Here is a 21,214-nt window from a genome sequence, read left to right on the forward strand (position 1 = left end):
ACAAAAAAGTTGTCTTGGTTAAACTTAAATAGAAAGTGCTTAGCACGGTAAAATTTGTGCAACATCGTAAATGAAATGTCTATAATCTTGGTTTTTAATGAAACAAAATGTTGCATACGTCATACACTAACGTCATTATCGTAACTGGGTTCGACCAATCACAATGTGAGGATTGAGGACTCTTCCGGTATGCACATTCTTTGCGTTTCGTCAGCCGAAGTGTGGAGCAGCGTGTGTTCATTTGAGCACAGCAAAATTCCCCATCTGCTTGCATAAATAGTGTGATATCAAGGTGATATAAGCGCAGGCTTTATCATATTTATATATAGATCGCTAAAACGTGGTATTTTTTGTTCAAATTGTCTGTTTTCATTGCATGTTGTCCCCTTCGTATGACCGGCATGCTAACTTGCTACACATAGTAATGAATTGGGGATAGGGGTAACGCTATTGATGCTGTGGATGCACATGTGTGTCTCTTGGTTTCCTAGCGAGCGATGAAGAACCCCTACCTCTACAAACCCGGCTGTCACTTAGCTGTGATGCAGGGATTTATAAACAGTGATATGATATATGTCTTCTCGGGTCCAGGGAGTGGTATATATTTAGCCTCTCTTACAGTGAATCAGGCCGGTCAGTTTACACTCAATGCTGGGGCTATTTTGGGAAGCTGCTGCCATCAGTTTCACTGTCGTGAAAAGGCAACTAGTTTCTGCAGTTAGCCAGGCGAAGAAGTTACACGTTGCGTGGCTTCTACTGCTTTTTAATTATGCGAAACATACTCCATTCGTAATATTGCAAGAAAGTACTGATAATATTTTACCATGGCTCCTAAAAAGGTGTGGTAGCTGCGTGACAGGTTGTGTTTCTCAGTTCATTATGTAATGCATTAAAGTGAAAGTGTGTATGATTGTTTTTCTCCACAGATGCCTCCAAAGAAGGGTGGTGATGGACCAAAACCACAACCCCTGATTGGACGTTTCGGGACTTCCTTGAAAATTGGAATTGTTGGGTTACCAAATGTAGGGTATGTGTCTCTTCCAGCTGGCATTTTGGCTTTATGCATGTGTGCTATATCTCTAGTATGACATTGCTGGAGGAAAAGTGTCAGACTGATCAAGTGTGAATGTTGCACAGTTGTTTTTTGTTTATTTAAAAATTTGTGCTTGATGTTAACCTGCTATATTGTGTGAAATTATTAGGATGGTGACTCATAATCCTGGTCCATTATGAAAATTACATAAACCTGCCATGGTTTTTGAATGGAAACAAATTGGCACTGTGTCCGAATATGCCTACTTTCATACTATATAGGATGCGACAAACAGTACGCCAAAAGGGTAGTATGTCCGAATACATAGTATGGCAAAAAGTACCTGGATGACCTACTACTTCCGGTGAGATTCAGTCCCATGAAGCCATGGGAGAGGAGTTGTGAATGGCAGTGACGCAATGCAGTCATGTGACAGTGACAACATGGCAGATGTTCTACATCCAGATTTCATTCATTTCATAATAGAACATATTATGAGAAGTACGTTTTAAACCAAATGTAGTACATACTAGACAGTGTGTTTTTGGACGCAGCTTTGGTCTCTGTGTATATATAGCAAATACTTGTTCATTTGTAATGCATAGCAAAATGTCAGTGATCCATGTCCTTGTCCTTTATCTCAGTTAATTTGTTTGTGTTTCAGAAAGTCGACGTTCTTCAATGTTCTGACAAAGAGTCAGGCAGCGGCTGAGAATTTTCCCTTTTGCACCATCGACCCAAACGAGAGCCGTGTGCCCATTCCAGATGAGCGCTATGACTTCCTCTGCCAGTACCATAAACCAGTCAGGTGCTCACTGCATGCCTGCATCTGCATAATACAATTATCAGCACCTTCTGCTCCTAGACATCAGTCACATGATCTTAATTTCTCTTTTCCCTTTCCCTCCAGTAAGGTTCCAGCATTTCTGAATGTGGTGGATATTGCTGGCTTAGTAAAAGGGGCCCACGCAGGCCAGGGTTTGGGTAACGCCTTCCTCTCCCACATCAGTGCCTGTGATTCCATTTTTCACATGACACGTGAGTAGATTGCCATTTCAACCTTCAAACTGTATTTTATGAAATCCTTTATTTGTAAGTTACCATGTAGTTGCAAATAATTGTGAAACTGTGTGAGTGAGAGACATAATTCAACAATATGTGTCAGATAACCTAAACATGTTGATATCAGAGATGAAAAACAATCAAAACAAAAAACCTGATGATATGTATATGTAACTGTTTGTTTATAGGAGCTTTTGAGGATGAAGATATTATCCATGTTGAGGGGTGTGTTGACCCAGTTAGGGATATTGAGATCATTCATGAGGAGCTGAGGATGAAGGATGAAGAGATGATTGGGCCTATCATAGATAAGCTGGAGAAAACCTCTGTCAGGGGTGGAGACAAAAAACTCAAACCTGAATATGTGAGTGAACTATAGATCCCAGTATGCATCTGATCACTGCAGAAATAAAACCTGCTTCCTAGTTTAACAAAGCCTGCAGAGACATGCACTGACATTTTTTTTTCTTTGTTTGCAGGACATCATGTGTAAAATAAAGTCCTGGGTGATTGATGAAAAGAAACATGTCCGTTATTACCTTGAATGGAACGACAAAGAGGTTAAAATCTTTTTTTTGTCATTATTTTAAATCTAAAATAGAGATGCAGGAATGAGTCCTAAAACCTGGAAATGCAGCGGCATCTCTTCTCCGATGACGTGTTTACTGGGCAAAATTCCTGCCCTACATGTTTTTCCTGTTCAAGAAGCCGTTTCGCTCAAGTAATGCATCACAATAGGGAGGAAAAAACTATTGCAGCTTCTGTTTCATGCCAAGTGGCTAAATGGGACTACAAAGATTGTCGTGGATATCACTAACAGGAAAACTCATGTACTCACTAGTCCACTTATGTTTATACTATGCTCTTGCAATCTATTTCAACTTTAGCTTTCCAACTTGTACATTTTAAATAAAGATTTAAAGAGTTGTTGGAAGCTTAGTGGTGATGACGTTATATGGTGTAGTTTATTGCCTTTCTTTTAAACACTTCTGGCGATTTGTATTAAGGCCCTAAAATTATTTTAACGTTAAAGAATCATAAACTTTTGTTTGTCACACAACTTATTTTCTGCAATGGAAAAATCCTATTGGCTTTTTATAGAGGGATCAAGGGTGATATTGCCTTCTAGGCCTACAAAAATATATCATACCTGCCGCACTCTATACTCTGCCTGAACTTGCTCAGATTAAGTTTTGTTTAAACTAACTGTTTTTTGTTGTTGTTTTTCAGATTGAGGTCTTGAATAAGTATCTGTTCCTGACATCCAAGCCAATGATCTACTTGGTAAACCTCTCAGAGAAAGATTACATCAGGAAAAAGAATAAATGGTGAGATGACATGTTAGCTGATTATCTTCTGTTAGTGAATCCTTTCTGTGCTGGTATTACACATCATTTGGACCATTGTGAAACAGGTCTCAAACTACTGGCCAGCGTGCCAATCCTTTTTCTGCAAAGGTGCAGTAAACAAATTCTAACAAACACACCTTCATTGTTCCACCCACAAAATGCTTGAACATGCAATGGTCTCTTTATCATAGCCAAAGTTATGCAAAACCATTGCTACTCACGTGTAACGCGACCTGCATACGTTTTCAAGCCTATCCACTTGGGTCTCTCCCATGCTGGAAAGCTTTTATAATATTAACACAGGTCCCAAAGCTCTTGCCTTCTTTTTAATCTCTCTCTCTCTCTCGCGGGCACGCTCGCTCTACATTCCGGAGATTTTAACTAATTCGCGGGCATCAGTGAGCCGCTATCAATATGTGGGAGACTTCCGGAACTTCCGGGAGACTTGGGATGTCTGCATTTCTATACTGAAATAATATTGGCATTAGGGGTGTCACTTTTGAGAAAAATCAAATTCGAACGGATATCAAATACCAGCCTATGTATTCGAATATATTCCCGCGCTATATGCAGATTTAATGTCACCGAAAGCAACATATGAGCTGCATTTTATTGATCATCAGCTAACATCAAAGACTGCAATAAGAGAGAGCGGCAGCCCTGGTAAGATCATTTCGTTTCTTTACTTTTAATGAAGATTATTATTATTGTGTGTTAAAGCGTCTGCGACTTACTTTCACTTTGATTTGCGATAGTTTGCACATTCATTGGCTTGGCGCTTGATGAATAGATCATCTGCGGTGATGCGTGTTGCAGCGCGCCGTCATATCTGACTATAACATAGCAGCCTGTAACACGCTTTCAAAATAACACGCTTTTTTAAAATAAAAAGCAAACGGTCTTATCATAGACTGTAAAAAATGCGCTAGGCATGGCACTTTAAAAACCGAATAGTTTATTTGAAGTTCGATTACGGTTATTTCACGTCATGTTCGAATGCATATTCGAATATCGAATAAAAAGTGACAGCCCTAATTGGCATTATAATTATTGATTTTTCATTAGGCTATTTTTTTGGTGCCCCCTCAGCTCTTGGTGCCCTACGCACAGCGCGTGATGAACGGCGGCGCTGTACCCATCCGTAATCACGCGTGTATATGCCCCCTATTGCTGACTACAAGTGTGTTGTGCTGCATGGAACGATCCACTTTCAAGAGCGTTTCTCAGAAATTTGCTTACTGCACCTTTAATAGTTTATCCTTAAATTCACCTTCTAAAAAAGAAGAACCTGTACTAGGTTCTAGGTACAAAACTACCTGTTTCTAGTTTTGACACTGCACAGCTACTCAAGCTATTTTGTTTATCCAACTGAGGTGAAAATGATTTACAAATATCTTGGGTTCTGTATATCTTTAAATAATTGCCTGTTACATCAAAGCCTGATAGTGATGTGTCTTGTCTCTTATAAGGATAGTCCACCAAAATATAAAAATTCTGTCATCGTTTACTCTCATGTCGTTCCAAACTTGTATGACTTTCAGTCTTCTGTGAAACACAAAAGAAGAATGTTGTGAACTAAACAGGTTTGGTTCCATTTGACTTCCATAAAAATACAGTGGAAGTCAAAGGGAACAAAAACTGTTTGGTTACCAACATCTTCAAAATATGTTTTGTGCTCCACAGAAGAAAGTCATACAGGATTGGAATGACAAGGTGAGAAAATGATGACTAAATTTTCATTTTTGGATGAACTTTTCCTGCACTGCTTCCTGCTTGATCTTGAATTGCGAATATGATTGTCTAATAATACGGTGTCATTACTCCAGTACACTTGTAGAGCAGTATGCTAGGGTCCAAATTCATGGTTGTTAAAACATTTGTGCTGCAACAGTTTAGCTGGTCCCCGATGGAGAACTGGCTTTCGTCCCCAGGCAATTTGAGATTGGGAGCCCTGATGTAAAACATTTGCTATCTTTTCTATTGTAGGTTGGTGAAGATCAAGGAGTGGGTTGATGCTCATGACCCAGGTGCGCTGGTCATCCCGTTCAGTGGGGGATTTGAGTGCAATTATCAGGATATGACTGATGAAGAGAAACAGAAATATTGTGAGGAAAACAAAACGCAGAGGTTAGGATTTGCTCTTTGCTCAATTTAAGAAACTTGATATTTTTTCACATGCATATAGCATTTTCAACAGTACTAAACTTATGCTCTGAAGTCAATCATATTTTTGGTCATGGTTATTCTCAGTGATATCATAATTCTTCACTTTAAGTTTTTGATGTTGTGAATGTAATATTTTTTTCGTTTCAGTATTCTGACTAAGATCATCAAGACTGGGTATGCGGCCTTGCAGCTGGAGTACTTCTTCACAGCAGGACCTGACGAAGTCCGTGCATGGACCATCAGGGTAAGCAAAGCACATGTTCACAGAGACATTTTTACATGGGATATATTTCTGATGCACCTCTGAAACACCTTACAGAAAGGCACCAAGGCCCCGCAAGCAGCTGGAAAGATCCACACAGACTTTGAGAAAGGCTTCATTATGGCTGAAGTCATGAAATTTACAGACTTTAAAGAGGAAGGCAGTGAAAACGCTGCTAAAGTAAGATCTTAAACAGATAATAGAAAATAGCATGGATTGTTAAAGGTTGAAAACTGATAATGTGTCGAATTCTTGCAGTCTGCGGGGAAATACAGACAACTGGGACGGAACTACGTTGTGGAAGATGGTGACATCATCTTCTTCAAATTCAACACACCTAATCAGCCCAAGAAGAAGTGAAGTCATCATTATGCCAGTTGGTTGGAACGTACCATCTGTGGCACCTGCTCTTCATTTATGGCTTTGGAACATTTAAAACACAATCACACCTTAGTGGTTTATTTTTTATTTTATTATTTTGGCTGATGGCTGAAATAAACCTAAAGGCTGGTCTGCTTACAAAAGCTGCATGTCACACAGCAGTTTATTCTAATAAAACACTTCCTCAGACCAAAGTGTTTTCTGTTCAAGGTACTTTCCTAATCGTCTCACACATTAATATTGATTGTGTATGTGCAGATGGGTTTTATAGTAGTAAGCTGCTGTGAAACAAGAAAACTTGCATAAGCAAATATATTAGCAATGCAGAAACCATTTGGGAGGAAAAAATTAGTTGAATAATGCAATTTTTAGCATTTATGTGGTGCTTGATTTTTGTGCTGTTAAAAATCAACCACCAAACGAATTGTGTGCGTGCGCAAAGTGGATGGGACGAGAGGCTTCTCACTGCAGAGCCATGGGTGGAGCGAGCTTAAAGTCTAGCTCCCCCTCTCTAGGTGTAATGGGTGGAGCTAAAAGGTCCAACCAAAACCCTAGCCATAACTCTATCCCTCCACCCATTAGATCCACAGTGGCGGAGCTGGACTAGGTCAAGCTCAACCCAAGACTTCAAGAGAGGCGGAGCTGGACGTCATTTGGCTCTGCAGTGGTCACCACTTGGATCAGACAGATCGCCACAACACTTGTAGCCAATCAGCAATAGGGGGCGGGGCATATACGCTCATGATGGGGGAGGAGAGAGATGAGCAAGCGGGACGTTTGTAGAAAGAGTGATGGCTGAGATATTACCAACAAGGAAGAGGTCAGTGGAATATAATTGTAAAAATAAATTTTACGAACAGGCAAGAGCTAGAACCCGCGTTAATATTGGAAAAGCTTTCCAGCGCTGGAGAGACTTTTAAGAGCGAGGAGACCTAAAAACGGACGCTGAGGTTGCTTTATTTTCTGCTTGATACGCGAGTAACATTTCTTAGAACCAAGATGATGATGTTGTAAAATTAGCTATAGTAACGGGACAGTCTGGTGCGCTAGCTGTTATGGTTGCCTGTTGCAGAGCGTGTTCGTTATCCTGGTGGCAGAGCAATGAGAGGAGACGTGTTTCTGTTGGGTAGGGCGGGCTTGGTGTTTTTGTTTGGGAGTTTTCAACAATGTTTCTCGGAAATCGCTTAGTGCACCATTAAACGCTTAATCAAAGCCAATCATAATGCATTGTTCTGTAAGCCTGTTATCATTAGTGACACACTAATCTTGCTCAGGCGTGATCTGTAGACAATACTTTTTTAAACATTCAACATTTGGACACAGAGTAATGACAGACTGACACTTCCAAAAATGTTTAATGAGTCATAAAACTATAGTTTATATATATTTCTGTAAAAAAAATGAATGGGTGTGTTTGTATTGTACACCATAGAAGACGGTGTTAGCGTTTTATTGTTGGAGAAAACGATTTAATTTTGAGTTTCCCACGCTATTTTCGTCCTCTAGGTTTAAAGCTACACTGTCAATTTTCTTAAAGTTGATTCTTAACAAAAAAACACATTCTTTCAAAATTATATGTGTTCATTCATGTGTAATTACTTCCAGCAACTAATCAAGTAGTCTCGTAAGAGTAGAATCTGCCATTCAGAATACATACGAGCGAGTCGCTCGAATGGCGGCAGCCATGTTGCGCCTCCATCTTGAAAATACAAATAGGGACATGCCTGGAAATTCAAGCTTCGCCTTTCGCGCTTTTACAATCAGTGGCACCGTGACGAATGCGAGGGGGAGATTACTCGCGACTGCTGGCAGATTTGAAACCATGTTGAGGATGGAGGATCACGCCTATTCTCGAAGACATGTAACAGAGTCGCCAAGGAAGCGAAAGACAGAATTAAAACGACAACGCGACAGGCTAATCAACAAGACCAAAGTCAATATTGGAGTGGCTTTTCGAAGATGGAAAGAGCTCATGAGGAGCAAGGATTTTAAAAGGGACGCCGAAGTTGCCTGTTTTCTTCTCGACAGGTATTTCAGACTATTTGTGTAAATTCAAAGTTTTATAGTTGCTTGGCTAACTATAGCATGGTTGTGCATAACGATAGAACGAATATCTAGGATACTTTTCCGGCCACCGTATGAGTTAAAACGCCCTCGGAATGGGAGGGGCTAGAAAGTAATATTCAGTTGGTAAGTTAGCTTTAATGTCGCTTTCACGTGCTATCGGATATCTCCCACTTCTGAAGTTGCACGACCTCATCGCATTCAAGTGTTGACTTGAGAGGGAGTTGATGTTTATTTTTTTTAACTAGGAATATAGTATGTACGATCATTCCGATAGCACGTGAAGTCAGCCTAAAATCCACATCGTGTCGACGTCAAAGGATGTGACGTGATAAATCATTATCGAATCATTATAGTACTTCGATGACGCGTCAGTGTCTCATAATTATTCTATAATAATTATAATTATTTCTTATGAGATTCATCATGTCAAACTGTAAGATGACATAGTTGAGGGAGGAGTTCATGGGTCGCAGGTGTTTGTTTCCGTGGTGTAAGAGTTCGCGGTGGTTGCATGGCTTTCCCCGCGATGCTGTCAGGTCTAAACTCTGGCTGCGGGCGGTTGGCTGGCCATCAACTACTGACGCATCAAAATTGTTTGTGTGTAGCAAGCATTTCCCCCGGGAGAGCTACGAGAATTGGAGAAAGGTGGACTTCGGCCTTGCTCTTGAAGGGAATTTGCGTCTAGTCAAGGATGCGGTACCAAGTCCCGAGGATTATACCATTCATCCAAAGGCGGTATGTATAATTTAACCACAAGAGTTTTGTCTTAAAACATAAACTACTACAGATTTGACCAGAGCTGTGTGTTGCACATCATATAGCTAGCTGTCACATGTGTCATTTACGGTGAGCTTACAAAACCACGTAATGATAAATTGCAGCATGCATTTGGGTACAACTGAATAATTTTGACTCAATGAGAACGAAATTAATAAATACAGAAGCCGTTGTTGTTGAAGCTTACCATGCCCACTTTTTTATATAGCATTTTTCAAAACTGGTGCTGAAGCAGCTGGTTTCATTACCCTTTAATTTGTGTAATTATTGTAGACAGCTAATTCTGTAATAGTTAGACATACAAGAAGATCATTAGAGCATGTGAATATCGATACGTTACATATGTCTTTTTTGTTGTTGTTGTTGCAAAAGATCGAAGACTATAATTCAATAATTATTAAAGGAGACTGTGGCACTTTTTCTTTTAAAACCAACGAGGGATTTTGTTCAGTCTGAATCAAATAACGTTGCAATCTTAATAATATTCTAATAAAAAAAACATTTATAATCTTAATACCAATCTAAAAATATATATTTTTAATATGAATTAATGATCTATCTAATAATGTCTAAAAAATATAATAATTATCTGTCTACCAAGCTCTGATAATGTATGGAATATTATATTAATAGATTGGTCTTTTTATGGAAGCCACGTAATAAAACAATTAAAATTATAATTGTGACTTTTTTTACAATTGCAAGTTTACATCTTGCAATTGTGACTTCTTCGTGCAATTTTGACTATCTCACAATTCTGATTATTATTAAACAATTGCAAGTTATTAAGACAGAATTGTGTGATATAAAGTCACAGATGCGTGTTATAAAGTCAGAATTGTGTGAGAGAAAAATCGCAATTACCTTTTTTTATTTTGTGGCTGAAACAAGCTTCCATATCTATTATTAATATTTTATCCAAATAAAAAAACAATAGGTTTACACGTGCCCTTTAGCACATGGTTGGGTGGGTCATCTATGGAAGTAAAATAATGACAAATGTTTTTGAAATAAAAAAGCCTGTTGAATTGCACTACTTGAAAAAAATATGTATTGCATTAACCATGCTTGCATTTTAATGCATTGTATTTTTAGGGCTTGCATTTTTATGGGCTGAAATTCAACATGGTTGTATATTTAAGCTGTGAATATTTCAATTCAAAACATTTCAAACACATTTTCATTCATAAAAATTCAATAATCCATTTTCACCTTTCATATTTCACTTCCAAAATATTCAAACTGTTTAAAAATACAACCTATAATATTCAACAGGCAATTTTCGGTCCACTTTATTTCGCTTTACAAATTCGCTTCCACAAATTCAGTGGTTCAAATTCGACAGTAAATTCAACATTGACATCCAGGAACTGCAGGAAAAGCAGTAGATTACCGAGCATACTCTCCATCTGCTGTTAATCGATCTCACCAGCAGGGAGTGCAAGCGCGTGTTGTTGACGAAGACCAGAGCAACAGTTAGAGCAAACCATTCATTCATTCAAACACTGATTTATAGAAATGTAAGTGTATTTGTGATTATTATGAGGGCTGTTTTTATGTTTAATTCAGGTCTTCACGGTCCCTGTGTAGTCTACATGCATCTTTCTCTACCGTGAACGAGAACAAACAAATGTACAGAACAAATGTTACATTTGAGGTAGACTTATATTTCTCTTGGTTGTTTAGTTGCCTTAACTTTATATCGCGGCGATGTGTTGCAGTATTAGGATTTCCCTCAATAATTCAGGATTGCTGGACATATTAAACGCTTAACGTAGCTTAACTACAGTGATATAAAAGATCAAACTCGCACCTTATTGAGAAGGCTGTACTATGGCTACAGGCAAGCAGACTCAGAATATAAACTTAACGTGCAAGCAAAGTTTCACGCTAAGCGTTTCCCAGTTATATTTGGTTATAAAGTTGGCTTGACGTTGGACATTCGCACATTTAGGGACCGTCTCTAAAGTTGCATACGACATTAGGCTACACACGTTTCTAACTTCAATAGCAAACTTCTATTTATGAATAAATATAAAAAATGTAAAAGGTGTGCATCACGTCTGACACCTACATGAACACTTACAGTTGTTTTTATGACTGCAAGTCATTCTCTTCCAATGCTATTGAAGTTAGAAACGGAATGTCGTATGTCACTTTAGAGACGGTCCCTAAATGTGCGAATGTCCAATGTCAAGCGAACTTTATAGCCAGTATATCACTGGGAAACGCGTGAAACTTTGTGTGTTAAGTTCATATTCTGAGTCCATCTGCTTGCCTGTAGCCATATAGTACAGCCTTCTCAATAAGGTGCGAGTTTGGTCTTTTATAATATCACTGTATTAGTCCATTAAGATACGTTAAGCGTTTTATATGTCCAGCAAGCCTGAATTATTGAGGGAAACCTGCGCAGCACATCACCGCGATATAAAGTTAAGGCAACTAAAGTTGAACAACCAAGAGAAATATGTCTACCTCAAATGTAACATAACATCAGCATCGGGGGAATAACATTATAATCTCGTTCACGGTATAACGTTAGAGAGATGCATGTAGGCTACAGGGACCGTGAAGACACTGAATTAAACATAAAAGCAGCCCTCAAAATAATCACAAATACACCTACATTTCTATAAATCAGTGTTTGAATGAATGAATGGTTTGCTCTAACTGTTGCTCTGGTCTTCGTCAACAACACGCGCTTGCACTCCCTGCTGGTGAGATCGATTAACAGCAGATGGAGAGTATGCTCGGTAATCTACTGCTTTTCCTGCAGTTCCTGGATGTCAATGTTGAATTTACTGTCGAATTTGAACCACTGAATTTGTGGAAGCGAATTTGTAAAGCGAAATAAAGTGGACCGAAAATTGCCTGTTGAATATTATAGGTTGTATTTTTAAACAGTTTGAATATTTTGGAAGTGAAATATGAAAGGTGAAAATGGATTATTGAATTTTTATGAATGAAAATGTGTTTGAAATGTTTTGAATTGAAATATTCACAGCTTAAATATACAACCATGTTGAATTTCAGCCCATAAAAATGCAAGCCCTAAAAATACAATGCATTAAAATGCAAGCATGGTTAATGCAATACATATTTTTTTCAAGTAGTGCAATTCAACAGGCTTTTTTATTTCAAAAACATTTGTCATTATTTTACTTCCATAGTCATCCTCCAGAATTTTTTTATTGGAGTAGATTTGGGGTGTTCCCGAAGCCAAATATCAACTCAAATAGGCTTCTACACCATATACATGTTATATACGCTATGATACTGTGTATGTATATTTAAATGATTTAAATATACATTAAGCTAAGCTATTATTGTATCAAGAGCTCACAAAACACAATTGTGAAAGGTTTCGATACTGTTTTAACTTATGGTATATGGCCAATTCACACTGAGAGTGAAACAAAGAGCAAAGTGTGCCTTAATGGCCACACACACACACACACACACACACACACTCTCTCTCTCTCTATATATATAATAGCGGTACTTTGTTTGTCTTATGCTATGGGTATGCATGTTGAAATTAATCTATCTCTATACTGGCAGCCCACGACATGTCGTGAAATGGGATGCCAGACGGAGGAGCCCAGCACCAAAGATGTTCAATGCCAAACCCTCCATGACGTGAAGCAGGACACATGCTGGAAACTCGAACTAAAGAGTGAACGTGTGTTTTACAGTTTTCTACCTCTATCTTTTTATTAGCCTTTAGTTTAGATATACTGACATTGGTGATTTGTTCACCCTTATTGTGATGTGTCATAGGTAGATTAGAGAGATCTGGATGCTACTGGAATACAGAGACTTGTTAGAAGCCTATGGCAATCAGTTTTAACATTAATGCCTCAAACAAGTGGCTATTGTTTTAAATCTTCTATTTATTCTTGTTATTGGTAACAATAATTGTTACTTTATGCAATTCTCTGTGCTGTGGTCCTCTATAGATTTATGATCTGTTTGTTGCTGACTTGCAACTATGCCAGTTTTATTAGTGTCTATTAATGACATACTATTGTAATACTTTAGTTTCTAGTAACATTTTAATTCTTACTAATAACAATATTTTTTATTTATTTTCGAATTAGCATATTTTATTGATCTCTTATCTAATATTATCTATCTATTCTAATTATTAATAGTGACATAATTTATAGTGCAAACTTTATAGTAAAAGAGGTTTTAGAAATATGGGTGTCATATTTTTATAACAGTCTATTACATTAATAAATGTTTGCTCTTTATACTGGGTTGTTATGTTTATTTATTGGATGTGAACTAAACTGGAAACTTTAGTATGTTGTTCTTGCTGGACGGGGCATCCAGGGGACAACATTTTTGAAAAGAAATTCCCCAAAATGTATTCCCGGATTGTAAGGAAAAGTGTGTGTGTATATATATATATATATATATATATATATATATATATATATATATATATATATATATATATATATATACTTCATATCAAAATGACATGTTATACGTGCACGATTAGTGAGAGATGAGCAGCGTGAGGCGGTTGAAGATTATGGTAGAGTTGGGTCCTGACATCCGGAGTCACAGCTGTTTCCGCAAAGCATTGTTTACCCAGGTGGGTAAACTGACACGTAAACTTAGGCACGCTATGGTAGAAAACTAAACTAGTTAAGTTTACATATAGCAAATGTCACAATATAACATTTCGTTTTAATGTGAACGCAAACCAATGTTTTGTGGTATTGTGCAAACTGTTCTGAATGTTTCACAATACGTCTACAGTAGCGCTTTCAGTGTAATGGCCACCAGAGTTGCAACTAACTTCCTGCCATACGTGAACAATTCCAGCTATATTTCCAAAGAGACTCTCCGCATCTGCGAAGCGCACAACAAACAGGAAACGCTCGTGCCGTGAAATTGACAGACGTAAAGCTTTGACCATTCGTTGTCCAGAGGGTCGAATCACGCAGCCAATCACGTCGTAGAAGAAAGGCGGGTCTTCCGTTTACGTGACGCAAATTTCACTGGTAATCTTCCGAAGCCCCACCTTTTGTGTTTCCCGCACCGTCAATCAAAAATAAGAAAAAAAATCGACCCGAATCTCCGATCACAGCCCGCCTTTGATTAAAACAATCATGTTGGGAGTTTAAATGAACAGATAAACCTCCGATTTTTTACCTTTTCACGCTATGACTGGTACGTAACACTTAGCCCGATCGAAGCACAGCACCGCCGGTGAGTTTGGAGAGCCATTAGCCAAGCGAGCTAGCTCAGTGTTTAATCTTTCTCAGCAGCGACGCTAACCGTTAGCCAGCTAGCCTCACTTTAACAAAGTAAACATTTGAAAAGACTGTTGCTCGGGCAACGGGAAAGCAGAAAGAACCTCCTGATTCGTTTAAATTCCAGGCGGTTTGGCGGCTAATCTCCGCCTTTTCGAGGTGGGAGTTCGTTGAGCATGAATTTGTTTTGAGTTTTTTTTCCTTCTCTCGCTGTGTCTCCGTAGCCCCAGAACAGCCAGCGAAACAGCAGGAAATGGCTGCCTTGGACGTGGACAGCAGTCAGAGCGACTTTCTGCAGCCAGCCAGCGGCGCCCAGGACCAGGTATGCAATTCCCCTGTTGGTTTCTCGCTTCCCCGGCGCTGTCTTGCGGGGTGTTGTGGTGTTTTGGTGAAGTTCACACGTTTTAAATATAGGGGATAAGTCGAACACTTCCTGTGAGCCTTCGCTTTGTACGGCCACCCACTTTCTTACCCATTTAAACCCGCCCATTGTGGGTCGGACAGACTCGCCACCGTCGCCTTGCCCGCTTTACCTGCGGTGATCCCGGGTCACCCCCACGATAGGGGAGGACCCCTCCACCGGGAAAAGCCTCCACCCCTACCCAGGCTGTCACATATCTTCCACAGCTCCACCATTCCCCCTGGAGCGGCTGCGTGCACAGACCTGGCAAACAGGGATCTTTGTCACCTTTTGTTATGTGTACTTGTCTTATAAAATATATTAGATCAGTTATTTGCCTTTTATGATAGATGCACGGCCGTTGAAAGACGTTATTGTTTGTTATTAAACAGACAACGAACCAAAATCCCCGAATGACAACCTCAAACATCAAAGGCAGCATGAAATGAAAATGATTTAAAAGCATGTTATAGCTCTTACTGTGAACAATTAAAGGATAATTCCGGTATTTAACACCTTGAGTCTATATTGTAGTTTGTTTTGGATGAACAAGAGTGGTGGACAAATTTTTTTTGACAATGGTTCCTCTCTCGAGTTTTTGACTATAATAGAATTGGCCATGGACCCATTTAACATTGGAGTCAATGGCCATGTCCGAAAATGTCATTAAAACAGCCAATAATGTTCGTTTACAAAACTGTTAAACTCACCAAGTGGTTAGTGGTGTTCGTTGATTATTATAAACAATATATCGTCGCAATATATGATTCCAATCCGTTTATTTTGCTATAGTGGAACTATTTTTTCAGACACTTCACAACCGTGTAACTTCCGCTCAATATTTGAATCTGAAGCGTAGCACCATAGATATTATATATGTCGTCTATGGTTAGCACACTCCCGACCACTTGATGGCGATAACCGATGTTTGTCTCGCGGGACACTCACGGTCACAGTCGAGTTCAACTTCATATTGCACTGGTCAGTGGTCACGTCTTTCAATATGGTTAGAATTTGTGCGGTCAAAAACTGCGGTAAAGTCCCTAAAAAGCTAGCCTTATGAGAAACGGAAGCGAGCAAAAAGATTACATCGACCAAATGTAAACAGCCCCCTTTCCGTTTCCGGTAGCGCATTTATATTAACTTCAACAGAATTCAATGGGATTTTACAAAATGATGAATAAAACACGACAGAAACTGTATTTCGCAACACTTTTTGTTTCTGGAACATCAACTAACATCACTAATCACTCGGTGAGTTGCACAGTTTTGAAAACTAATGTTAAAGGTTGTTTTAATGACATTTTCGGACATGGCCATTGACTCCAATGTTAAATGGGTCAATGGCCAATTCTTTTATAGTCAAAAACTCGAGAGAGGAACCATTGTCAAAAAAATGTTGTCCACCACTCTTGTTCGTCCAAAACAAACTACAATATAGACTCAAGGTGTTAAATACCGGAATTATCCTTTAAGCTGTGCATGTTTGTTTTTGTTTTTATGTTTTGTCTTCATAATGTTTAATTAAAATGTCATAAACAGAGCTTGCAGGGAAAACATTAGATTTCTCCCTAGTGACTTATGCAGGACTTCTCAAATCATTTAGTCTGCATAAACCCCACCCCTACAATCTCGTTCATCTTACCTCTATTTGAGATCAACGCCCATCTCAGGCCCTGTTTACACTTGGTATTAAGATGTGTTTTGGTCCATCGGTTGATCGCAAGTAGACCAGGTGTAATTGGGAATGGGTCTCCCTTGTTTATTAATCTGTTAAATTTTCCACTTTCAACCACTTCTGTTGCAATTTCTTTGAGGTGGGTAAATGTATGGGCTTTTTCAGATCTTTCAATCTAATAGATGAAATAATCTCAAGCAATTTACATATGAATGCAACCGTAGACAACGAAAAAACAGCAGCTGCTTTACTGTTTGCTCTGATAGCTGCAAGTTTGAAATCAGAAATGGTAAGAGAACATTCTGCTTGGTACGTTTTTTTAATCTTCAAACCAAACTTGGGTCTTCCGCCGACAATGTTTAAATCCCGTCTGGCTAGTGCACTTTCCATAATGCATGCCTTAAATCAGTAGGCAGTCTTTTGTGGCTGTTCGAATGCGTTCGACCACAAGCCTCTACACCACAAAAGCAATCCGGTCAAATGCGTTTTCGTCTACCTCTAGAAGTGGTGGAAAGTGGATGTGCTCAAAACGCTTTAGACCCCGTTTACACGTGTGTTTAGCGTCATCCACTTGTGATCCGATTGACCAAAACACATCTTAATACTAGCTGTGAACAGGGCCTGAGAGTTAAAATCCAATCAAGAACTGATGGACAGTTCCTGCCCTAAATAATTTTTTTTCATAATCCATTACACTTGGATGTACGTTACAATACAGAAGAAAAGATCTGTCGCCCACTTGCATTTCATTGCAAGTTTAAGTACTATGTTTAATGTCAAATGTTGTTCCTTTTCAAGCTAAATTTATTATTTGAAAACTAACTTTATTCTCACTGAGGTCTGATACTATTGGATTTTCAGCATAAACATCTTTATAACATGGGGGATTATAGTTAAGGCTTATTACTTTAATGGATTTTTTCCCACACACTTTTATTTCCATATATTTATTTTTGCTTAGACCCAGTAACACCAAGGACGATAACCATATCTATAAAGCTTTAATAATCACTCTAATTTAATGTGAATAGTGAAGTCCACTCCACAGCTATAACAATAATGACACAGAGGAATGATATCATTGGAATAATTTTCAGAATGGTGAATGAAAACATTGACAGCCAATTAGAATCCATTTGACTTAATGAGATCAAGCATTTAAAGTGGCAGGCAACTGCAGCACACATTTATTATAAATGAAACGTTGTTGTCCATTGGTGTGAATGGACCTTTAGACTAAAAGTTGTGAAATGTCTGTGTGTATGGTCAAATTCATCATGAATTATTAGTGCTAATTTAATAGTATTATCTCCACTCCCCAGCAGACCACAGACCTCACAACCATCCAGTTAACGGGCTCCTCTGATCGCTGGGAGGTTCTAACGCCTGTGAGCTCAGTGAAAGATGAGCCATCAGTAGTGCAGGTACCCAGCGGAGGACTTCTGGGCAGCAACGGGCAATATGTGGTGCCACTACAGACTATGGCAGGGCAGACTCAGTCTGTTTTTGTGACTGCTGGGGTAGATGGCACCAGTGCTAATGGGGTGCAGTACCAGGTCATCCCTCAGCTGCAGGGGACGGATGGGGCGTCACTAAGCTATGCAGCATCCACAGATGGAAGCACCCTTGGCACTGACATTACTATCCTTCCGGATGGAACGCAAGGCATCGCCACCAATGCTAATGACCTCCATGGCCTACTGAGTCAAGGTGGGCATGTGCAGCAGATACCCACTGTCTCATTGGCCGGCTCAGGGTTTGGCGCGCAGGGCCAGGTTGTGCCGATGGGGTTGCCAGGCAACATCACATTGGTGCCGATAAATAGCTTAAGTAACATGGATCTCGAGTCTCTGGGATTGGCTGGTGCTCAGACCATAGCGACGAGCATTACTGCAGATGGCCAGCTCATCATGACCGGTCCCACCACCTCAACAAGTGATAACCAGGGTGAAAGCGGCAAATGCACAGAGCCACTTAACGCCAATGACGCTAACGCTAATGCCTTTGTGCCAACCACCACCTCTTCCACGACGACATCGCTTCCTGAGACGATAGACGGGACTGGAGTTCTAACCCAAGCCACCGCGGTATCAGCCGGGCAGCAAGATCCGTCTTACATCCAGCATAACCATACGTCTGGCGGCGAACAGGTGGTGCAGCTCTTATCAGCGCAGACAGCGGATGGAGCAGCACAGACACTACAAAGCGTGCAGCTTTTGAATGCTGGAACGTTTCTGATCCAAGCTCAAACTGTCTCTCCGACCGGCCAAATCCAGTGGCAGACCTTCCAGGTTCAAGGAGTTCAGAACCTGCAGAATCTTCAGCTGCCGTCTGCTGGTGGGGTCTCATCCTCCCAAATTACCCTTGCACCAGTGCAGACCCTCTCTCTTGGGCAGACTGGCGGAGTGGGGCACATCCCCAACCTTCAGACAGTCACAGTTGGCCAGTACCAGCAAGATGAGAACACGGAGTGCCACACAGGTATGCAGGAATACACATACTGAATAGATTTTTTTGATAAATTTTTTTATGTATAAAAATAAAATACGCTTATCTTTAAAAATGTCATTTTTCACTGAAATAGATTTTTGCAAGTACAATTTTGTGCATTTATGAATCTTTCTGAATTCAGTATTCAGTAACAATGAATGACTAGAAAAGTAATGGAAATTCATTGGTCAAAGGTGTGGGAACCATGAATGAATTAAATAAATTTAAGTAATTAAGTTAGTCTTGACTACTTTTTTCAAAAATTGTGTACCTCCCCAGTTGTTTTATTTTTGGGAGGTTCTTGATTGTCTTGAGTCTGTTTTAAAAGATTCACCCTCTCTGTTTTTGCAGATATTCAAATTAAAGAGGAGCCAGAGTCAGATGATTGGCCGAATTCCACCCTGAACACCAATGATTTGTCGCATCTGCGGGTGCGGTTAGTTGAGGAGGATATGGAGGGGACAGGCCAAGAGGGAAAAAGACTACGTAGAGTAGCCTGCACTTGCCCCAACTGCAAAGAGGCTGGAGGAAGGTAATGTACATGTCAAATAGCGCAAGTTCTGTTTTAACAGCCAAATTCATTGGTTGTGTAAATTGAAATTAAATTTTTTACAACACTTTTCAGAGGTTCAAGTATGGGAAAGAAGAAACAACACATTTGTCATATCCCCGGGTGTGGTAAGGTGTACGGTAAGACGTCTCACCTCCGAGCTCACTTACGCTGGCACTCAGGAGAGAGACCCTTCATTTGCTCGTGGAGTTACTGTGGCAAGAGATTCACCCGCAGCGACGAACTCCAGCGTCACCGCAGAACACACACAGGTATGGGCACACTGGAAGAGACTGCAGGGTCTGAAAATACATCATATGTTTTCTTTGGACCCATTATATTGACCCAATAAGTTTTGCTTGCTTCTTCAGGTTAATAGACTGAGTAGTAGTTCTAGAGGTTCCCCGTTGATATCAGACATGGCTTTACAGTTTTATTTTTGTTTTTCAGGAGAAAAGAAGTTTGTGTGTCCAGAGTGCTCGAAACGTTTCATGCGCAGCGACCATTTGGCCAAACACATTAAAACTCACCAGAACAAAAAAGGGCTAAACTCCAACACTGGGGCAGGTCAGATAGAAGCTGCCGCCCCCTCGGACACCATCATCACCGGGGGTGGAGCCACTCTAATCCTCACCAATTTGCAACAGGCTGGCACCCAGGACCTCCTTTCAAACTCCGACCTCCCCCTCCAGTTGGTCACTGTGTCTGCCAGTGAGGTCATGGAGTGACCAAAATCACGCCCACTTTCACAGCTCGTCTGCTTTTCACTATCAATTTTTATATATATATGATAAATATATATATATATATATTATAAATATATATATTTTAAAAATGACTTATCCATTTATGTTCAATAGCAGTCTTTTGTACAAACAAGGCAAAAAATGACATTAAATGTGGTTGCAGTTTCCACTGACACATGCTCATTATGAACTCATGCTCATACACAAATACATACACAGAAATGCCTTATTTTGTATCATAATCTGTAGTATAAAATGCTGGAGTTGCATGTGTTTTTACTTTTTCTCATGTATATGTTCAGGGGACGATCATTTGAGAGAGTGTGATTGTGTAATTATGGTACACGGGAAGCCCGGATATGTGTGAGTGATTACAGTGAGACTGTTCTGTGAGAATGACAGCAGGAGAAGGACACAGTCTGCTGTGAGGGAGACTTACTCATGATCTGTCCATTTTATCCTCCTCCCTCTCGGCTGGCCTTCGTCCAAAATGTGTCTTCACTCTTTGCTTTCATTTTTATTTGATGTCATGTTAGTGGTCTTTGCGCTCTCGGTCACGTGTCCTCTGGATCTTGTTCGAGGATCTTCTGGTTTCATCGTTCTGCTGCCCACATGCAACTCGAACAAGACATCAGGTGGCAGAGTCAAACAATCGTGTAATAAACGTTCTTTTTCTTGTATCGTTGTTCTTATTGCTCTCCAGATTATTCCTGTAACATTCATAATGTATCTTCCATTTCTTTCTTTTTTTTGTTTTCTTCAGCCCCAAGCTGTTTATAGCCACAATTAATGTAGTCTAATACTGATTCTGTTGTATCAAAGACTCCTCGTTCTGATTACTTTTTAAACGTGTAAAATTTGATGTTACTTTTGTACAACTTTTTTTTTTTTCAAATGGAAAACAATTAAAGTCAAAAACCTTCCTATGACTCTTCATAACTAAGTTTGTAAATGCTTCAAATTTTTGGTGTTGGTATGTATGT

The 21,214-nt window shown here is 39.6% G+C and overlaps 2 protein-coding genes across 7 annotated transcripts; both read left to right on the forward strand.

Annotated features, from left to right (window-relative positions):
- Positions 1–147: 147 nt before the first annotated feature.
- On the forward strand, positions 148–6,722 carry ola1 (Obg-like ATPase 1). Of its 2 annotated transcripts, none has more exons than XM_079628054.1 (11): positions 148–292; positions 927–1,027; positions 1,698–1,841; positions 1,944–2,071; positions 2,284–2,459; positions 2,575–2,655; positions 3,326–3,423; positions 5,431–5,571; positions 5,758–5,854; positions 5,930–6,052; positions 6,131–6,722. In XM_079628054.1, the coding sequence occupies exons 2-11, from the start codon at positions 927–929 to the stop codon at positions 6,230–6,232; spliced, it is 1,191 nt and encodes a 396-aa protein (XP_079484180.1). In that variant the 5' UTR covers positions 148–292; the 3' UTR covers positions 6,233–6,722. The 2 variants fall into 2 exon arrangements, with proteins under 2 accessions (XP_079484180.1, XP_079484179.1); XM_079628053.1 differs by having other exon boundaries at positions 203–839.
- Positions 6,723–7,029: 307 nt separating this feature from the next.
- sp3b (Sp3b transcription factor) lies at positions 7,030–20,355 on the forward strand. Of its 5 annotated transcripts, none has more exons than XM_079628042.1 (8): positions 7,030–7,073; positions 8,926–9,055; positions 12,659–12,779; positions 14,592–14,689; positions 17,768–18,926; positions 19,287–19,467; positions 19,561–19,757; positions 19,936–20,355. In XM_079628042.1, the coding sequence occupies exons 1-8, from the start codon at positions 7,045–7,047 to the stop codon at positions 20,211–20,213; spliced, it is 2,193 nt and encodes a 730-aa protein (XP_079484168.1). In that variant the 5' UTR covers positions 7,030–7,044; the 3' UTR covers positions 20,214–20,355. The 5 variants fall into 5 exon arrangements, with proteins under 5 accessions (XP_079484168.1, XP_079484166.1, XP_079484167.1 ...); XM_079628040.1 differs by lacking the exon at positions 7,030–7,073 and adding an exon at positions 7,875–8,281; XM_079628041.1 differs by lacking the exon at positions 7,030–7,073 and having other exon boundaries at positions 8,672–9,055.
- The last annotated feature ends 859 nt before the right edge of the window (positions 20,356–21,214 follow it).

This window comes from Phoxinus phoxinus, assembly GCF_949152265.1.
Source record: "Phoxinus phoxinus genome assembly, chromosome: 11".
In the NCBI taxonomy this organism is placed as follows: domain Eukaryota; kingdom Metazoa; phylum Chordata; class Actinopteri; order Cypriniformes; family Leuciscidae; genus Phoxinus; species Phoxinus phoxinus.